This window comes from Vicugna pacos, chromosome 10, assembly GCF_048564905.1.
Source record: "Vicugna pacos chromosome 10, VicPac4, whole genome shotgun sequence".
Classification (NCBI taxonomy): Eukaryota; Metazoa; Chordata; class Mammalia; order Artiodactyla; family Camelidae; genus Vicugna; species Vicugna pacos.
This window is the reverse complement of record NC_132996.1, coordinates 25,750,478-25,766,947: the sequence shown is the minus strand read 5'-3', so window position 1 is coordinate 25,766,947 and position 16,470 is coordinate 25,750,478. Positions and strand designations below refer to the sequence as shown.

The 16,470-nt window shown below is 54.1% G+C and overlaps 1 protein-coding gene and 1 long non-coding RNA gene across 5 annotated transcripts in view; one reads left to right on the top strand and one right to left on the bottom strand.

Annotated features, from left to right (window-relative positions):
- Window positions 1-3,683: 3,683 nt before the first annotated feature.
- Window positions 3,684-16,470, bottom strand: part of GDPD5 (glycerophosphodiester phosphodiesterase domain containing 5) — an 83,107-nt gene continuing 70,320 nt past the window's right edge. For all 4 annotated transcript variants that reach the window (XM_015238432.3, XM_072969184.1, XM_031681357.2 and 1 more), the window contains 8 exons: window positions 14,616-14,698; window positions 13,329-13,479; window positions 12,562-12,780; window positions 11,747-11,904; window positions 11,372-11,519; window positions 10,081-10,163; window positions 7,158-7,270; window positions 3,684-4,620 (listed from right to left, as the gene is read on the bottom strand). In XM_015238432.3, coding sequence (XP_015093918.1) covers window positions 4,472-4,620; window positions 7,158-7,270; window positions 10,081-10,163; window positions 11,372-11,519; window positions 11,747-11,904; window positions 12,562-12,780; window positions 13,329-13,479; window positions 14,616-14,698 — 1,104 coding nt within the window. In that variant the 3' untranslated portion in view covers window positions 3,684-4,471. The remainder of the gene's footprint in view (window positions 4,621-7,157; window positions 7,271-10,080; window positions 10,164-11,371; window positions 11,520-11,746; window positions 11,905-12,561; window positions 12,781-13,328; window positions 13,480-14,615; window positions 14,699-16,470) is intronic.
- Window positions 10,798-14,780, top strand: LOC140698679 (uncharacterized). The gene is made up of 4 exons (XR_012076508.1): window positions 10,798-11,732; window positions 11,812-13,431; window positions 13,670-13,730; window positions 14,525-14,780. It is a non-coding gene; the product is annotated as an uncharacterized lncRNA (long non-coding RNA).

Here is a 16,470-nt window from a genome sequence, read left to right as displayed (position 1 = left end):
TTCATTTGATCCTCACAAACCTGAAAATTTCTTTAAACTCTTTCCTCCCTTCTTTTTAAAGTTTGTCATGCAGTAACAATCACACAGAGGGAACCTGTCCTTTGGAGGTTGCTGTGAGGATCAAAGGAGGAGTGTTTGTGAAAGCATTCTACAGACTGAAAGGCTGGTTGGGGTCTGGCCATTACAAACATATAGCCTCTGCTTGCACACCTCCAGGGACAGGGCGCTCACTCCTTTATGTGGCACCTTACTGTAGGGGAGCAGAGCTCTGCTATCTGCCCCTTGCCTCTCCTTCCATTCTCTTGATATCAGCTGCTCTGCCTCCTCTGAGACTGCTTTGCCCTGGAAGTCAGATTTGCCTAGTAGTCAGTCTGGCTTTCACTGCTCATGCCTTATCCTGGGTGGTGGATCCCTTGTCTCAGCATCAAAGGAAATGAGCTCTCTGGTGAGCAGGGTCTCAGGAAGTTAGCTACTTTGCCCAAGTAGAGGGGCTGGGCCCTGAATCCACCTGGCTCTAGACTCTGCATACCTAGTGGGTTAGCCACACTTGGTAGGGTTGGGGTGTGTCCCAAGAAACAGTCCAGGACCAGAGGAAGGAGGTGAGAGCAGTCATGGGAGCATGCTGCCCCTATTCTTTTCTCTGCTGGCTGAGAAAGCAGCCGCACTTTGAGCTGAGGCCCAAGAGGGCAGGTCATATCAGCACAGGAGGGACTTCTCTCTACAGAGATGTGACTTCTCTTTGCAGAGATATCCTGGCACAAAGGGTTGCCTGGAGAGGGGAGGGAGTCCCCTCCTGGGAAGTGCGCTAGTAGTTTTTCATTCATTCTCCTGCTGTCTACTGTGCTGGGCACTGGACACAGTAGGACATCAGACCCCATTTCCACCCTAGAGATTTCCAGTCTTGGGGCTGAAGGACACCCCGTTGGAACATGAAGGGTAGGGAATTCCCAGGCAGGGCTTGATGCAGTTTTCTCCCATCCCAGCTATGAGTCTAGGCGTCTCAAGCTGAGGGTCCTGACACAGACTGAGGGACCCACCCCCTAGACATTGACATGCCACCCTGTCTCTCTTTCATACCCACATCCACTCACACAAACACACTCAGACTTGTAGATACCAGACAGCCAGGGCAGCCCTGCATCCTAAATCCCCAAGTGTACCTGGCACTTACCTGGCCATGACCTCTCCCAGGCACTCTACAGCTGCTGCTCCTGCACTGACCACTCCTGTCTGTCCTGCTGCCTGCAGCCCTGGCAGCCTGGGCTCCAATGTCCCTGCCGCTCTGCCTGGACTCCCTCTCAGGCTCAGCTGCAGGAGGACAAAGGGGCTGGACGCCAGAGGGGAAGGGAAGGGAGGGGAGTTAGGAGGATGGGGAGGAGGGGATGCTGGGCTTTTGTTCTACTCTTGGACCAACCCTGGGAAGGGAGAAGGGAGGAGGTGGGGGTAGATGTGGGATTGACTGTATGTACAACTCTGGGATCCGCATGCCTGGATTGGGAGTGATTTGGCACTAGCTGTGCCCCTGAAGATACATGGATGTGAGGGTGGGGGACGGGGTGTGGGGGCTGGGGGGTTTAAGTGTGCAGGTGTTCCAGAATACCCGTATGTGAACGTGGAAGTGCATGGGGACATGGTGACTGTGTGGCATTGGGGTAGGTGTGATTGAGTAGCTATAGGTGTGACTAACAATGTAACTGCACAGTTTAGAGGTCTGGGTTTTTCTCCTGCCTCTGTGTGACTCTGTACTGTGTTCCTACGTGACAGCAGACATGTCACCGTGGGATTTTGTGTATCTGGTTATATGCCTTGTGTATCCCTATCTCTCTCTGTCTGTATCCCTATGTGATAGTTCATTTCTGTGTGTAACAGGGGGGCTGTCTCATGGACTGTGTGTGTGGACAGCATGTGGTCCTGGGGCTGTGGTATGGTGTGAGTTGAGGTGGTTTTTACTTGACAGTGTACTCGCCTTGGAGAGGGCACAGTGAAGCAGGTGTGGTGTTAATGGGCTCGCCTGGTGGGGGTGGGGGTGCGAACAAAGTAGCTCTGGGCTGGCCTGGCCTCCTAGAACCAGAGGAAAGTGGTTCCACAGGCTGGTGTCTGATCACTTGCTACCTCTACAAAGGGCCACAGGGCCTGTGTCTGTGGGGCAGGCAAGGGGATTTGCCTTCATGGAAGATGGCACCAGTTTGGGAGGAGGTTGTCTAGATAAGAGCCTCAGTGGTCCTGGGGCACCTGGAGCCTGGTCCTGGGACTCACCATGCAGCTCCAGGGTGATCACTGCCCACCCCTTGGACTCAGCTCTTCATCTCAGCAGGCAAGATGGTCTAATTGCGACTCCTGCTCTGCTAATCTTATTGGGGTTACTGTGACGCTCAAGAGGGTTTGTGAGTGAAACCCACGTGCCATGTAGTCTGTGAGGCTGGGATCCTGTAGGAACCTGCCCCCCAGAGGTTCAGGCAGGCCAAGTTTGTGGAAAGAGTCATGATGGGAGAGGGTCACTGTGATGCTGGCCAAGTGTGTGTTGGATGGGGAAGAGTCTGTTCCATGGACTTTGCTCCGGGGAATGGTGTATCCCATAAAAAAGGGGTGTATGTGTTGCTGTGTGTTAAAGGATGTGAGCGATTCGGGCACCTTTACACCTATACTTGAGAAGGAAGGCCCTGGAGGGTATGGAGGGTGGACTCAGCCTGGGAAGGTCTCATCCACTAAAGCTAAGAGAGGAAGGAAGGGGTAGGTCTGCAGGGGTGGCAGGAAGAGAAGGGCCTGTTTCTCTGTAAAGGGCACTTAGGCCATCCTCCACAGACAAGGGAGGACCCAAGGAGAGCATTAGGAAGGTGGGCTTCTCAGTAACCCCTCAGGTCGAGGGACAGGAGCTAGGATTGACCACAGGCTGTGGGCTTAGCTGAGGGTGGAGAGGGGTCCACCCATCTGCCCAGCTAGGGGATGGTCTTCATCCTTCTTCCATTGTTTGGGGTGAGGAGAGGCAGCTGGACTGCCTCTGCATTGGGGAATGGGTGGGTGGGGTACAGTGTAGGGCTCTGGTGAGAGTGGGATGCTGACTGGCTGTTCCACTCAGAACTCCCAGTCCCCCCTCCCCACTCCTGAAGACTCTAGGATCTCAAGTTGCCCGAGTGTGGCCAGGAGCCTGGGACATGCTGGCCAGTGGGCCCAGGGGCACTGACTGGACAGGAAAGGGCTGGCAGGAAAGGTCAATTGTGGTTTTTTTGGGAAGGACTGCCAGAGGCTGGAGAGGAGGTTACTGGGGCATTTGGGTGGGGCAGTGTGCCCCACTCCTGACCCAGACATTACAAGTTTCACTCACACTTCCTGGTGCCCAGGAGAGGCTGGAGCTGACCTCTGCCCCAGGAAGGGAGCACTTGGCAGATGTCTGAAAGTGATGCTCCCTGGGGCCAGAGCCTGGGGGGATTCCGGCTCTACCACTTCTAAGCTGTGTGGCTGTGGACAGTCACTTTACCTCTCCAAGACTGTCTCCTGCATGATATGGGGACACGGGTTCCCAAGCCCAGGGCTGTTAAGGAAGCCCTGGCACAAGGTGAGGCAGGGGAAGGGCACCACCATGCCACTCTCCCATTCATTTCTGAGAGTGGTTCTTCCTGTCATGGGACCTGAATCCCAAACCCAACAAGTTCTGTCCCTACCCTTCCACTGACAATTCAGAGATGACACATGTCAAGGTGGCAGCTTTAATCATCTTGTCCAAGGTCCCTCAGGCTCCCTCTGCTGTAGGCCTCCTTGGCCATATACGCACCCTTTACCATGCTTGAACACTTTGCCCAGGTGGCCCCTGCCCTGTGCCCACTGATGTGGGAACCTGAGGTTGTGTCAGTTTGTGGATCTCCTGGGCCCTCAGGCCAGTCTGCCCTGGAGGCCTGTTGGACACTTGGGTGTGGGATCCATCAGCCCCAAGCCTGCTCTTCTGGCCATCTCTAGCTGCTCCTAGGGGATGGCTCAGGCCCTCTCGGGCAGGGCCAGCAGCAGCAGGAGGCTGGACAGGGGGGAGGGTCTCCACCACTGCAGCAGTGTTCCTCCCAGGCTGAGCTTTCTTGTGGGTTGAGACTGATGGAAAAGCACAGGCCCTCTAGGCAGGAGAGACATGAGAAGTCTGTTTCCTTGCAGCGCAGACAAGAGAACAGACATACGGGCACACGTGGCTCCACATCCTCCATTGCCACAGGGGTCATGGAATAGCCCAATGACCCCTCAAAGCTTCCAGAACAGGATGCAAGGGAGGGCCTCAGGGAGAGGACCAGGCCCCAGGCCCCAAACTTCCCAGAAGGAGCCCTGGGCCTGCAGGGGCATCTGGGAGGCTGGAGAGGGGAGCCCCTCCAAGAGAGGCCATGGCTGACAAGGGGCTGGAGCCGACAAGGAGGCTCTCAGAGCACGCTTCTGCTAGCTCTCCAGGCTTCCCTGTTCTCCACATGAGGTACAGACTGGACAGATCAGTCTTCAGCTAATGCCCACTCTGGTCTGTGAGGATCTTGGCACGGCTGCTGCTCCCTCGGGGGGCCACAGGGGCGGTGGTGCTGTTGGCGTACGTGTCATAACTGTTGTCTGAACATACAGAGAGCTCATCGGAGACCTCCATGCCATCGCTGATCTCTGTTGGGCCAGAGGAAGCAGAATGTGAGTGTGGGGAGGAGAGAAATGGATGAGGATGGCAGCAGATGCGGTGGGAAGAATGGTCTGTGGCAACAGGTGTGATATTGAGTTTGGCATTCAAGGCCCTCCTTGGTCTCTGTGAACCCTCTGGCTGCACCTCAGTCTCCTCTCCCTTGGAACTCTACCTTCCAGCCACAGAAAACTATGCGCACCCTCGTGAGCTTGCCATGCACGAGTTTACTCTCCTCAGGGCTCTGCATATACTGGCCTGTCTTCTGGGAGCGATCTCCTGATACTACCTCCTTTTCTTAAAATCTGGCTAAATTCTTCTTATTTCTATTATTGCAGCCTCCTCTTGAGCCCCCAGGCCAGGATGGTGCCTCCTCATGGCTACCCTGCTCCCACCTGCCCCATCATACCCTGTACTGTCACTGTCTGTGGCCCCCACCGGCTGAAGCACTTTAAGGACAGGGGTGAGGTCTGGGCATCTGTGTGTCCCCAGTACCTGGCACAGTGCTGGACACATAGCAGAGGCTCAGAAAAGGTCTGCTGAAGGAAGCTAAGCCCATCCCAAGGGGACTCAGGGTACCTTGGGGGGCTGAGGGTCCCTGAAGAGGACTTCTCAACCTGGAGTGGGCAAGGTGTGAGACCTGTGGCTGACTCCTCAGGGCCAGGACTCAGAAGGTGCTAGGCCTTTCTGGCACTGCAGAAGAGGGTGGGGGGGGGGGTGCTTCGGGCCTAGGGGACAGAACTTGCCAGGCCTAGGTGCTAGCCTCCTGCCTTCCTTTCATTCTACCCATCCTTTCTCACTTCTCTGGGCCAGGCACAGTGCAGGAGCCAGATGACCAAGGGTACCCTGGCTTGGCCCCTTCTAAAACCTCCCCAGTGTCGTCAGAGGGCTGTGGGACACCAGGGGGAGGCACTCCAACCCAGCTTCGGCGCTTAGGGAAGGCTCCCAGGAGAAGGGTTTCTGAGCAAGGGTAGGGGAAATTAAGTACCCCCAAAAGCAAGAATCTCTGTATCCTAAGCACTTATAACAGTGCCTGGCATGTATTTGTGGAAGGAATAAGTGAATGAGTAGATGTTCACAGGCTCCTGAGAGTCAGCCTCACTGGGCTCTGGTTCATTTAAGCTGTGTATACCAAGTACCCCTCTGGGCCAGATGTGGCACTAACCCTCCCAAGTACCCTGTGAGGGGAAGCTAGCCCATTTTACAAATGAGGAGTCTGATGCTGAGGGAGGTTAGATCATGTGCTCTTGTGCACACAGCTGGGGGATAAGCTGATATTTGAATCCAGGTCCATCTGGCTCCTAAATGTCTCTCAAATCTTTCCTCTGTTTCCATGCCCGCATCTCTCATCTGAATTACTGGTTTCCTTGCCCCCACCTTCCCCCTCTAACCCACCCTCCACCCTTGTTAAGGGTTGATTTGTGTTTCCCAAAATTCATATGTTGAAGTCCTAATCCCGGCACCTCAGAATGTGACCTTTGGAAATAAGGTCATTACAGATGTAATTAGTTAATATGAGGTCATCAGGGTGGGCTCTAATCCAAAATGACTGGTGTCCTTATAAAGAGGGGACCTTTGGACACAGAGATGCATCTGCAAGCAAAGGGGAGAGGCCAGGACCAGATCTTTCCCTCACAGCCCTGCTTACACCTTGATAATGGACCCTTGGCCTTCAGAACTGAGATAATACATTTTGGTTTTTAAGCCACTCAGTTCATGGTACTTTATTACAGCCCTATGGTAACAAAGAAAAATCTACCTGTAATCCTCTTCTGCTATCAGAACAAAGCCCAAGCTCCTGACCACACACACTTGAGGCCCAAGTTCTTCCCAAGTGCCATCCTGGGGTGAGTCAGCCAGAGGCCGTCCCTTCAAGCCAGGTACAATGATGTTTAGTTCTTGGTGCCCAGCAAGCAGTGCCCCATCACTACCTCTGAACACATGCTGTTCCTGCCTGGAATGCCCTTCCTTCCCATTTCAGCTATATCCCCCCGTAAAGTAGGCCCTAAAACCTTCCTAACTGCTCCAGGGAGGTCTGAACCCTTCTGTCCTCCTTGCACCCCACTCTGGCTCAGCACCCCCATCTGTTAGAGCTCTCATGACACCTAATTTTCCATGTGTGTGTTTACAGCTGCCTCCCCCATCAGACTGGGAATGTCAACAGGGGTTAGCAGCAAGCAGAGGTGAAATCAATATTTGTGGGGTCTATGTATGAACCAGGCATGGCAGGATGGGCCTTCAAAGCAGCCTCCTCCCTCCACCCCTGTATGTCACCCTTGCACACCACCCATAGGGCTAACACTGAGCCACAGTACCTGGCTGCATGTGGAGGGGTGCACATTTCTGTGTGTGTGTGTGTATTTGCACACCTCTGTACAGTGTGGGCATGAAGCTAGGTGGGTATCTGTACCGTGTCCCTACCGGTATGTGCTGCGTGTGAAGTGTGTACATACCCACCTGTGTGCATGTGTTGGGTGCAGAGAACAGAGCACAGAGCCTATCTCAACCTATCTGCAGGGCTGCACACCTGAGAAGATGAGTTTCTCCTTCATGATGCTGACGTCCCGGCTGGTCCGGCGTACCGCAGCGCTCAGCATGATCTGCTCAGGGTTGTAGCTCCGTATGCCACCCAGGCGCCACCTGCAGAGACAGCCCCATGGGCATCAGGTCTTTCCCCTCCCTTCCTGGGAGCAGGGATCTTGCCCACTCCCATGTTTTCTCTGGATCTGGCCTGAGACCAGCAGGACTCTTGTCTGGTACAGATGGGGAAGCTGAGGCCCAGAGAAGGGCAGAGCTGGGGCTTGAGTCAGAGTCTGCTCTCAGCCAGGGCTCTCCAGTCCTCTTACCTCTAGAACCCTAGATCTACTCCCCTTGCCCAGGAAGATGGTTTGGGGTTGGTTACTTATGTTTCAGGTGCCCCCAGTTATACACCTAGCTCTCTTTGGATAGGACAAATTTGGGGGTGGGGGGTTCTTAGCAGGCATGAACTCTGATGACCCACCTGGGATACACACCAGTCTTGAGGAGCCCCAGCTGATGTCACCTACAGCTCCACCATCAGAACCAGGCTGAGTGAAGCCAGTGAGGAACCCCCAGAGGAAGTGAAGGAAAGCAGGGAGGGGAGGGGAGACAGCAGGGAGCTTATCTTCACGGGTGCACAAGGCAAGGGTGCTGGAGTGACTTCAGGGTGGGGCCTGCTGCTGCTCTGTTCCAACAGCCCTGAAGGAGTGGGGTGCATAATCCCTAATGGGGAGGGGCAGGCTGGGGTGTTACCCCTTTAATGATGGGGAAAACTGGGGGCAAAATTAATTGAATGGGCTGAGAGATGGGGCTGCATAGGTCATGTAGGGACCAGGCAGAGCTGGGAGAACTTGGGCTCCTTTGCACAGCCCTGGGTACAGTTTTTGCTGTTAAAGTTTTTCTGAACTAGCCCCAAATCCCTGGCCTTTGAACTTATATTTTTCTTGGAACCTAGACAGAAGGACTCATTGGACCCCCACCCCCACTCAGGGAAGTGGGGATCAGTTTGGAAACAAAAACCCAATCCCTCAGGGCCCTGAGCCCTGCTGGAGTGGGTGGAGGGAGCCCAGACTTCACCAGAAATCGGTTGTTTCCAAATGGGATCAGCACAGCAGAAATGAACAGAAAGGACAGGCAGACAGGTGGATGAATAAAGCAGACAGACAAGGGGAAAGCCAGAGGCAGAGGGGAAGGCAGCCTGCACTCTTGCTGGGCTGGCTGCCCTACATGTCCTTGAGGACAGCATTTGGGTCTCTTACTTATCGCTGTGTCCACCCCACCCCCTAGCACTGAGTACTATAACTATTTGATGAGTGAATGAATGGAAAAATGAGGCCCACAGGGAAATGATCTTCTTCCATAGGGTCCTCTCCTCCATCAGGCCTTTCCTGACCCCCAGGAAGACAGTGATGCTGCCCTGGTTGTATCCATGGAGCACACTGGGGCTCTGGGTGGGAAGGCCTGACTCCTTGCTACAGGCCCAGTACATACCCAGCCACCACGTGTGTACATATGCCGACTGAGATGGTGGAAGGACCAGGTAAATGGCTGTTTGCTGGGTTCAGTCCCGCAGTCAGGGAGCACAGAGTTCCTCCTCCTAGAAGCTGGTCAGTGAAGGTGCCTGACCCAGGAAGGCCCAAGGCACTTGACCAAGGGGGACTTGGATCCCCAGGACTTAGGTCTTACCTTGGAAATTAACATTAAACCCAGGAGGAAAGTGTCAGGCCCGGCCGGGTCTGCACAGCAAGGTACATCAGGGATAGGAAGCTCAACCACTGGGGATCCTTCCCAGAGGAAAGTGGGGGACGCTGTGCACATGGGGGGAGATGCGGGCTGGGAGTCAGAAAGTGAAGAAGTGATAGGAACAGATGAGAGAGACAGACAGAAAAATAGAGAGTGAGCGATGTGAGAGGTGGGGAAGCAACAGGTGGGCAGGGAGAGAGAGAACTTGATAGGCTGTGCGGCAGGTAGTGGTGAAGGCCCTGCCCAGAGTGCCAAACTTGGGAGTGGAGGTAGGGGTGATGCCAAGGAAGAACCCCCTCCCCAGAGGGAAATGCTTTGGTGCTGAGAGAGGCCAGGTCAGCAACATACAAGGAAACACTTGTTCCTCGTCTGTGGGAAGAACAGAGAGCAGAGGGACACACACGGCAAGATGGGAAGAGAGAAGGGAGGACTGCAGGGGAAAGGAGGGGAGGAGAGGAGGCTTCAGGCAGGGAAGGTGTCTGGGAGGGTGACCCGGGCCCAGGGCTCTCAAGAGGCAGGCTTTTGAACGGAAGTGGAGAAGGGGCGGCGGCGAGAAGGGAGAAAGAGGAGCAGGAGGAGGAGGACCACACCAGAATTACCTGATCAAGTGATAGCTGTGAGATGCCAGAGTGCAGCAGAGAAGGGGAAGGGGAGGGAGAGAGAGGAGGGACATGCGCCGGATCAGAGCAGTATGGGACAGAGAGAGAACATCAGTCAAGAATAAAACCCCAGCCCGCTGCTTTATGGTTGAGTTGGGGCCCCAGCTTGGCCCTAAAACCTCCTGGGACCAACCCTCACCTCCCCTGTGGCTACCACCCCAGCTGTTGTCCTGAGGGGTGGAGAGGTCTGCAGCCTGGCATGACTGTGTGAGTGCTGTGGGAACCCATACCCTAGGTAACAGGCAAGGAGACAAGCCTGGAGGGGAACCAAAACTTGCCCAAGTCCACACAGCAAATCCTGGCACAGCTTGGCTCGGGACTCCCAGCTGGTTGCTCATTCCAGAAGCCACCCTGCTCTGGCTGAGAGGGGACAGGCTGGGGGCCACTGGGAGGCCTCCTTCCCTGAACAGGGTGGTCTGGTCAGGACAACTCCTGGCTGAGGGCTCAGGAGGACGCTCACCTGGCTAGGGTGGGGGCTGGCCTGTCTTGGGCAGGGAAGGCCATGGAAGGTAGTCAGGGCCTACTCACTTTTGGACCACGAAGATGCCAATGATGAGGGTGAAGGAGATCAGGTCGGCGGTGACCCACATGAGGCAGTACTCGTCCGGGGGCTGTGGACAGATGGCCCGTGGCCAGCCTCCAGTCATGGCTGGTCCAGACCAAGGGTCCATGGGCAGGAGGACCCCACATCACAATCAGGGAGGGGCAGAGGAGGTCCTGGAGGGGGCTTGAGATTATACTTTGTAGAAGTGGGCTCTAGGCACCAGGTTTGGGTGTGTGTGTATGTGTACACAGGATAAGAGAGATCTGTGCAGTGTTCAGAGTAGAGGTGGTATGTGTTAAACCTAGAAGGTCTGTGTGCTTAAGGGGCTTAAAGTGAGAGCTGAATAATGAAAGACAAGTAGCTGAACATGAGGGTGTGATGTGACTAGCAGGTGAAGAGGTGTGTGGCATCCGTGTGGCTCTCATTGTAGGGTGTGGAGTGTGGGGGCTTCCTCCCCAGGGGATGCGTAGAGAGGGGACAGGGAGGGCAAAGCCTCCAGACTGGCCAGGCCTCCCACCCCCTCAATCTCAGGTAATGTGTGGAGGAGGGGTTGGGGCTGGGTGAGGGGCACTTCCTGCTGTTGGTCAGCTCCTGTGGCCTCAAATTTTGTGCTCATAGCTCCTGCCGCCACAGTCAGTTACATCATCTCATTCCAAGCTGAGCCTTCAGAGGTTTTAAAGGACAGTGGGTGAGTAGACGGAGATAACCACCTGTAACCTAGATCTGGTTCACTGTCATTGTCTTAGCTGTTAATGGGACTGTCCATCTGCCTTGCATGTCCTCAGGGAGGTGGCAGTGGGAGCACAGGAGGGAGGTTAAGGGCTCCCCAAGCTCCCCGGTTGGCAGAACTGGGACTGGAACTCAGGTCTGTCTTCAGGTGCTGGGTCAACCAGCTGAAAACTGGTCTTACTGGCTGTAATCTCTGAACAGATTTTATTCTTGTCTTATTACCCTCTTTCCCCAATAACTTCCCTTCCTTTAAAACAAAACATGATAATCCCCCAAGCCAAAAAAGCCCAAGGAGGTATTTATTTTTCAAGGGCTCTTGATGTTTTTCATCATGTGGCTCAGGCCCAGGTTCCTCCTACCTCCCAGCACCTTAGTGCAGACCCCAGAGGCCATAGGAATCCTCTTCGTGCCTCATGCCTGTCACCCCCACCTGCCTGCACTCCCCCACCCTGAGACCTCCACAGAGAGACAGCCCCAAGTATGGAAACTGCCTCCCACACCTGGTGTCACAGGCAGCTGTCTGCTCCCAACATCCCCGCAACTCACCATGATCCAGAGTGGGGAAGGCACCTGGGACAGGGTGTGGGAGTTGTCAGAGGTGACAGACGGGACCCCCGCGCACCACAGCAGGGAGAAGAGCCACGGGGCATTGACCGTGTAGAGGTTCACACTCAGATTCCAGGATGCATAGTCCCTGTGGGGCAGGGACAGAGGCTGGTTGGCCCTTGGACCCGTGTCGGAAGCTTGTAAAGCAGGGCCCTTCACAACCTCATGCCATCCTCACAACTGACCCTGGAAGAAGGCATCCCCACCCCCAGAGGGCCAAGCTCACATACAACCCAGGTCTGCCTGATTGTTCGCCACCTCTGCTCTTTGGACCCTGAGCCCCGTGAGTCCAGTCCTCCAGGTGAGCCTGGGCACCTGAGCTCCTGGCGGGACACCTGAGTGTAACGCAGGTTCAGCCGCTGGATGTGGCCTCTCCGCAGGCTGGCAGCTGCCTCCTTGGAACCCGATGTCTGCTGGAAGCCAGGAGCCACCTTCTGCACGAAGGGCCTCTGCCTATTAGGCAACCACAGGACCTGCGGGCAGGAGAGGAGCAGCTTCAGGTTTCTCTTCTGTAAGGTGGGGTTAGGATGTCTACCCCTCCCTAATGGAGTACCTGGAGGGGGTAAAAGTGAGAGGACCTGGCATGCAGTGAAAACTTACATGTAATAATCATCTCCAGGGACGACTCAGTCCCAGCCAAGGCTGGGAATTGCTCTGGCAACATTTCAGGAAGTTTCCCCTCCAGACCCAAGTCAGGACAAGACTGATAATCTCTCAAACATCAGTTACTCTGCATGTGGGACACCAGTGTCCAGTGTGCTGTCATAGTTGGTATTGGATTCCTCTGATCCCCAGATATTACACCACAAGGATGTGGGCAACACTTCACAGAAGTACTGTGTTCCCAAGAACAGGCCCTGCTTCTGCCCTTTGTGCATTTTAAAGAACTTTCTTGTTCCCTCTTGACTCCATGATGACCCTGTCAGGGAGGTGAGGGGCATGCTACCCTCATTTTACAAATGGGAAGCTGAGGTCTGAAGAGAGCATGCGGTGAGTTTATTGCCGAGCAAGACTCCAGGCAGGCTGGGGGTGGGGGTGCGAAGCAGGGCAGGGCTGGGCGGTGCTCCCAGAGGGGAAGGGCAGGGCTCCCTAGGGGTAGAGCTGGATGAGACTGGGCTGCAGGACCTCACCTGGTGCTGGGGGAAGCCCGAGTGCAGTAGGGCCTCCAGTGTGACATTGAGGAAGCTGCTGTGATAAGGGTGCTCCCGTGGTGGGTCACGCAGGTTGAGCAGCAGCGTGGCATTGCCCTTGGCCAGCTCCAGGAGCTCCACTAGGCTGCAGATGGACTGGTTTTGGGCCTCCCTGTGGTCGGAGGGTGACAAGGAGCTGGCCGTCCAGAAGGGGTCCGTCTGGCAGAGACAGGGACGCACGTAGCTATCTCACCAGTCCTATGGGGCCTCCGTGTGCCTTCCTGGCTACCAAACTTGGAGACCCCTGATCTGTCAGTGTCTGCTGGTGTGTGCAAGTTAGGCAAATTGAAGGCTGTGGCCCTGTGGGGCTCCAGGAGAACCCATTCTAGCCTCTGTCCCAGTCTGCTTACCAAAAGATTGATTCCCTTGGAACCTCTCCCAGACCTCAGTAGTTTTTCCTTCAGTGGCATTTCAGACCAGAGAACAAACCTTCTACAGTTTTGCAGCTTTAACAACTTTAACTATTAACCATTATAATCATTATCAAATTTTTCTGGTGGGGAGACAGAACCAGACAAGCAGTGACACCCACGACATCTGGGCTGCAGTGGCAGGAGCCCAAGGAAGCCACTAACCAGCCTAGCTGTGAGTCGGGGAAGCTCAGTGAGTAGGGGTCACCTGAGCTGATGGCTGCCCCTGGCCCTCTCACTCCATGGGGTCCCCACCCATGCTTTCCATGCCTAGGACTGGGACAGGTGCTGCCAGACCTTCAGGAACCACTGGCCGGCATTGAGCCTCTGCAAGAAGGTCCAGTTGAGCATGGAGGCAGGCCTGCGGGCAAGCTCCGGGAACTCCTCCTCCACGTTGGTGGTGCGTCGCAGGGTGGTGTCGTGCATGAGGAAGGGCACACCGTCCAGGCTGTGGGAGGGTTGGGGCCATGGGGTCACTGCCCACCTACGTCCCTCACCTGCCCCTCCCACACACTCCTCCTTGCCCACCTATACCAACCTACCAGGCAGGCTCTGCCCCTCTCTAGGTCTTAGGTTCCACATCTGCAGAGGGAGGTCAGTGGACTAAATGACTCCCTCTGGCTCTCTCTGAGGGTCAGACAGGCGTGGGGACTGCTGAGGAGGGAAGAGCTGGGCCTATTCTCTTAGCAGTCTTGGAAGGTAGGTGCTATCTCATTTGATAATGGGGAAACTGAGGCTGGAGAGGGCAGTATCTAACTGAAGGCCCACCAGAAAAATAAATGGTAAAACTTGGCTTAGAACCCACTCCACATGAAGCCACTATCAGAATAGTGCAAATGCAAGCCCTTTTGACAGATTCCACCCTACCATTATCCTGGTCTACCTTGCTGGGGTTACCAGTAGCCCCATAAAGTAGCTTAGTGTGAAACAGTACAAGGCATCTGTGCTCCCCTTCCTCAAGGAGTTTTTCTACCATCTGCTAGAAAGTTTTGATAAATACACAATTCTGTGTCTATAATGGGAATCATGTCCTCACATATGTGGTGCCCTTGTTCAATACACAACCTGTGGACCTATAAGTGGCAGCCCTGTCCCTCTCCTCTTCTCCGAGATGTTATCAGATCAGTGTGGATTCTCCTTGCCCTTTACACTAACACATACTTACATATCTTACATATCTATGTGTAGAAAATGTATAAATCATTTTTAAGTGATCCTTAAAAATGTAACTGACATCACAGTGAATGTATCACTCTACAACTTGCATATTTCACTCATCACAATGTTTGAGCTCCATCTCGCTGAGCCATATAGATATAGTCTTTATATTAAGTGGATCTGTGGCAGGACTCCAGGTCCTCACCTCAGCCCTGCTTGAACCAAAAGTGTCTTTTTCCCCCCTCCGTTTTATATCCTGGAATTTGGCACAATATTTATTTGCACTAACATGCCCTGCAGTGGATAATCCTAGCCTCTGCTCTCCCACCTCCAAGGCTCTGGGACCAGAGGTTTCTCCAGTAGATACCTGGATGTGGATGTGCTGAGGAGAGGAAGAGATGCTGTCCTCCGGGCCGCCACACCTACCTGATGGTGATGTCAGCCTGGACTCCATACAGCTTCTGCTCTAGCGCCTTCCTGAAGGACATCAGCGTGTGCTCTGGGGCGAGCTGGGGAGGAAGGTGGTGGGGAGGGTTGAAATTTAACTGATGTACTCTTCCCCAGTCAATGGGAAATCTTCCATGTTAGGAAGCTGGTGTAGGCCTGGTTCCAGTTCTCACTCCTCCAAGCAGTAGCTGTGGGGCCCTGGGCACCTACACAGCTTCTCTGAAGCTCAGTTTCCTCATCTGTTAAATCACACCTGCCTCACAGGTTTGAGGGGAGAGACAGGGGTGGCTAGTGTTGATGTATATAAATGTGGGGGTGGGAGGGTTTTTTTTTTGTACAGTCCTCTGCCTGTATGCAGTCTTGGGCTGGGCTGAATGCCAAGTTTCCTCCTAATTATACCCTGAGTCCAGGTGGAGATTCCCAAAGGGAGAGGAGAGGGAAGGTAGTATGGCAGAGTGTCAGTCAGGTGACCCATTCCCACATATATATAAACATGACAAGACTATCTCCTGGAGTGTTATAAGGATTAAAAGCCCCTAACACGTTGCCTGACATATAGCAAGTGCTTAATAAATGACAACTGTTAACCCTATAACATACACATCGGAAAATCCTGGTTCTAGTCCAAACTCTGCCGTTCATTAAGTTTGTGACTTTTACTGCATCTCTTTATCCTGTGGGCTTCAGTTTCCCCACTTGCCACTTGGGGGTGTACATTCACTGTTCTCTGAGGGTCCTTCCGAGTTGGGGTTCGTTTCCCTCCCTAGTTGTCTGGTCTGATGATCCTGTCATACACTTTGCTGCCACTGGGGGTCAGCACCATACCAAGGACTAGGCTAGGACCAGGTGTGGTGTGGGACAGACGACAGGGAGGACTTCTGGCAGAGAGGGATGGGTGGAGCGTGCTCCTGTGGATTATCCCATTCCTACCAAGACATGCTTATTCTCATCTTCTCTCCTTCTGGCCATGCTGTTCCCCAGCACAGAACATACTCTGGGAAGCAGCCTGGCAAGGCAAAGGCTTTAGAGCTGAGAAGGAGCAATTTACCTTCCCAGTCACCAACCTGGGCTGTCACTTCACCTTCTGGACCTTGGTTTCTTTAGCCATTAAAAAAAAGGGCTGATTTTATCAAGCTCATAGGTGAGGTAACAGACGTCAGCAGTCTCTGCAGTGTGAGCTCCTTTCTTCCCTTTTCCCTCATGTTCCCTGGGGGATGTACTGCCTTGTCTCTAGGTCTAGTGGGCTGTGTGAGACCCCACAGAGGCATCTAGAGAGGTGTGGATTTAATGGCGTTCCTGCCCGATCATCTTTATATGCCCTGTGCCCAGACCTCCCACAAGTGACCACCTGAGAGGTATCAATGTCCCCTCCCACGTGGGCTGGAGTGGTAGCAGGTAGACTAGGTAGACACGAAGAGTGTGGCAGAGGCTATGAAGACCCTTGCGGGGCAGAGGAAGTGTTTGGGAAAGGAAAAATCTTTTCTGGAGGTTTTTTAAACTCAGGTCTCCCGGGGTTAGGAGCTGGCCTCCTGGAGAAAGAAGACCCCCACTGCCTTAGGCCTAAGCCCAGGTGGGGTTATTTGTCAGAAATGTGCACGTGGGCCGGGTGGTTAAGAGGCCCAGCTTTGGAGTTGGTCTTATGAAATATTAAAGTATGCACATATGCACAGGCCACCCACATAGGAATGATATCTCCAAGGGCACATGGACAGTGTCTCCAAAACAGGGATGAGCACTTGGGCTTACCACACACAGATGTGTGGACCCAGAGTCAAACCCCCCGACAGGCAGATACACACAAGTGTAGACACCAATACTTAGGCATTCACAGTGA